Genomic DNA, 2,832 nt, shown 5'->3' with positions numbered 1-2,832 from the left:
AGCATTCCTGCACCCCAGAGGGCACCATGGTCCCAGGATCCTTCGTCCTGCACATGGCTGCCTGAGCTAACCTGTGCTGACAAGGGAGAAGTGGGTCAGAGGCATGGCACAGCCCAAGGTGAGCCCTGTCCCGTGGCTGCCCCCTGCCCCCCGTGCAAACCAGCTGGACTGAGCTTTCCGTCTCCTGGGCAGCAAGACTTTATTTGTCCCCAAGTTTGCAAAGAGAAACCTGCTATCAAAGCTCCTAGGGCTGAGGGCAAGAGGGGGATGCTAATGAGCAAACCTGGGTCATATCCACATCCTCCTGGCCACTGAGTCCACCATTGCTCAGATTGGAAAAGTTTTTTTTTTTAATTTATTTATTTGGTTGCACTGGGTCTTAGTTGCGACAGGCGGGCTCCTTAGTTGAGGCTCACAGGCTGCTTAATTGTGGCATGCGACCTCTTAGTTGTGGTATGCATGTGGGATCTCGTTCCCTGACCAGGGATCGAACCTGGGCCCCCTGCATAGGGAGCGTGAAGTCTTAACCACTGCGCCACCAGGGAAGTCCCTGGAAAAGTTTTAAAAGCTCAGCCCTCAGGGGTCTGGGAATGGAAATGTGGGGAGATGAGAAGAGGTCCGTGGGCGCCACGGGAAGCTGGAGAAGGGAGGAATAGGGTTGAGATTTGCAGAGGTTGAATACGTTGTAAGGTAGGGTCTCTGGCAGGTACCCGCATCTCACTGGAGGAAGTGATGGTGAGCTTGCCCTGCTGGAGAGAGGGGCTGAGGAGGGCTTTTGAGTTCTCTCCTGGGCCCACTGCCCTGGCTACTGGGCAGGTCAAGGCTGCTAAAGTTGTAGCCCAGCCAGATCTCCAAGCCCTGGAAAGGAGAAGGAGAAAGCGTGATGGTCTTAAGAGCTAAACTTGAGCCCCTTTTGGAGGTAGTCTCCTTATCTGTGAAGGATGCCCAGCAGGGAGTGCTGCGCTGAGTGTGAACCAGAATGCTGGCCACTGCGCACACAATTTCTCTGAATCATGCAACCCTATGGAATCGTTGTTATACCCATTTTACATTATGAGCAAACCGCAGCTCAGAGAAGTTAAGAAACTTGTGCAAGACCGCAGAGCTGGGAGATTCAAACTTAGCACGGACCGACCACCCCAACTCGGAGGAAGAGTGGAGAGTCTCTTACTCAGTGATGTTGAAACCAGTCATGGAGAGTGTGCTGGTTTAGAGGGGTTTAGGGAAGGTCCAGGTCAAGGTAGGGACCTAGACTGATGACCTTGGGGGCCTCTTCCAGCCTTAGCAAGCTCTGACAGGACGGCTCTGGCTGAAAGTTCCAGTAGCCATACTGTCCTCTTTTTAACATTGATGACTGAATTATCCTCTGCACTGCCTTGAAACTCGTGATTTATTCTCCTTGATGACTAGGCCCTATTCTCCATCATGCTGTCACTTTCCCGAGTCCTCCCAGCCAGTGCTCACAGCTCCGAGGAGAAGGCACTGAAGTCTAGACAGCTGCCCAGGCACCAGCTCCCTCTCCAGGGTCCTCAGCTCACTCCTCTCTCCTCCTGAAAAACAACCCTTCTTCCTGTTTCTAGCCCCGAAAGAGAAGGCAGAGAGAGAGCGAGCGAGAGAGAGAGAGAGAGAGAGAGAGAGAGAGAGAGAGAGAGAGAGGGAGAGAGAGATGGTATCACTGACCCTGAGGAAATGCTAGCATCTAGGCACTGCCCATAGAAGTGCTCTCCTCTCTCGCCTCAGGAGCCATCAGCACTAAGAAAAAGTTAGGACAACTTGTTTCTCTCCCTCGCTGCAGAGCTGAGATGTACCTTCAATCTCATTCATCTCCCTCCCTAGCGGAAAGCGCCTGCTAGGATGGCAGTTCGGTGCGTGGCCTGGGTGTAAAGTGATTCTGTTGTTCTCCCGCCCCCTGCAGGAGCTGTCCTTGGTCCTGAAATGTTCGTCATCCTCATGCTCTACCTCTGGTTTGCCGTCGGCCTGGCCTGCGCTGGCTTCTGCTGCCATCAGCTGCTGTTAATCCTCCGGGGGCAGACCCGCCACCAGGTGCGGAAGGGGGTGGCAGTGAGGGCCCGGCCTTGGCGCAAGAACTTACAGGAGGTCTTCGGAAAGAGGTGGCTCCTGGGCCTGCTGGTCCCCATGTTCAATGTTGGAAGTGAGAGCTCCAAGCAGCGGGACAAGTAGCAGGCACTCCCATCATTTCTCTGTGTGTGTGTGTTGACCCCTTGTGAACATAAGACCACAGCACCCTGTCTCCACCCATGGCCCACTGCAACTTTGGGCTGGTAAGGTCCTAGCATCCACCCCTGGTCTGTAACATACAGAGAATAGCGTTGGCTGGTGGATCATGACAAGGAGGGAAAATGGCCACCAAGGCATTGCTAGGTCCCCCATGAGCCAGCCTGGTGGCTGCTAACCGTTCAGAGCTTCTCTTTTGTTTCTTCCCCCTTGGGGTGCCTGCTTCTCCCCTCTGCCTGGTTCACCCATGCTCCACCAAGTCTCATGTCATCACTGCTATCTGCTAGAGCTTTTCCTCTCAGCCCCATGTTAGGAGTAGGGAGGGGATTCTTGCTGCTGGTATGAAGCTCCCCAGGACCTGGAGTCTGGCAAAAGGTTTAAAATTACCCTGTGTGAGAGGAGCCAAGTCAGCTCTGCCAACTGCTGGTGAGGTTGGGAAAGGAGGGGTGTGTGTCCTCATCCCCTCTGTGGAATTTTGAACAATGGAAGGATAAAAGAACTCAGCAGCTTGCTGCCCAGCCCTCAAGTTGCAAGGCCTTTCTCTGGGAGACAGCAGCCAATGGCCTGGGATTTCTAGCTGCTTGCCCCCCCCCCCCC

At 54.2% G+C, this 2,832-nt stretch overlaps 1 protein-coding gene across 1 annotated transcript in view; it reads left to right on the top strand.

Moving 5' to 3' along the window:
• The window catches only part of ZDHHC22 (zDHHC palmitoyltransferase 22), an 8,966-nt gene extending 6,415 nt beyond the window's left edge, over positions 1–2,551 (top strand). The window contains exon 3 of the mRNA XM_007459765.1: positions 1,916–2,551. Coding sequence (XP_007459827.1) covers positions 1,916–2,181 — 266 coding nt within the window. The 3' untranslated portion in view covers positions 2,182–2,551. The remainder of the gene's footprint in view (positions 1–1,915) is intronic.
• The last annotated feature ends 281 nt before the right edge of the window (positions 2,552–2,832 follow it).

Source organism: Lipotes vexillifer, unplaced genomic scaffold (assembly GCF_000442215.2).
Source record: "Lipotes vexillifer unplaced genomic scaffold, Lipotes_vexillifer_v1.1 scaffold39, whole genome shotgun sequence".
Classification (NCBI taxonomy): domain Eukaryota; kingdom Metazoa; phylum Chordata; class Mammalia; order Artiodactyla; family Lipotidae; genus Lipotes; species Lipotes vexillifer.
Note: the sequence above shows the minus strand (reverse complement) of the source record. Positions and strands in the feature narration are given on the sequence as shown.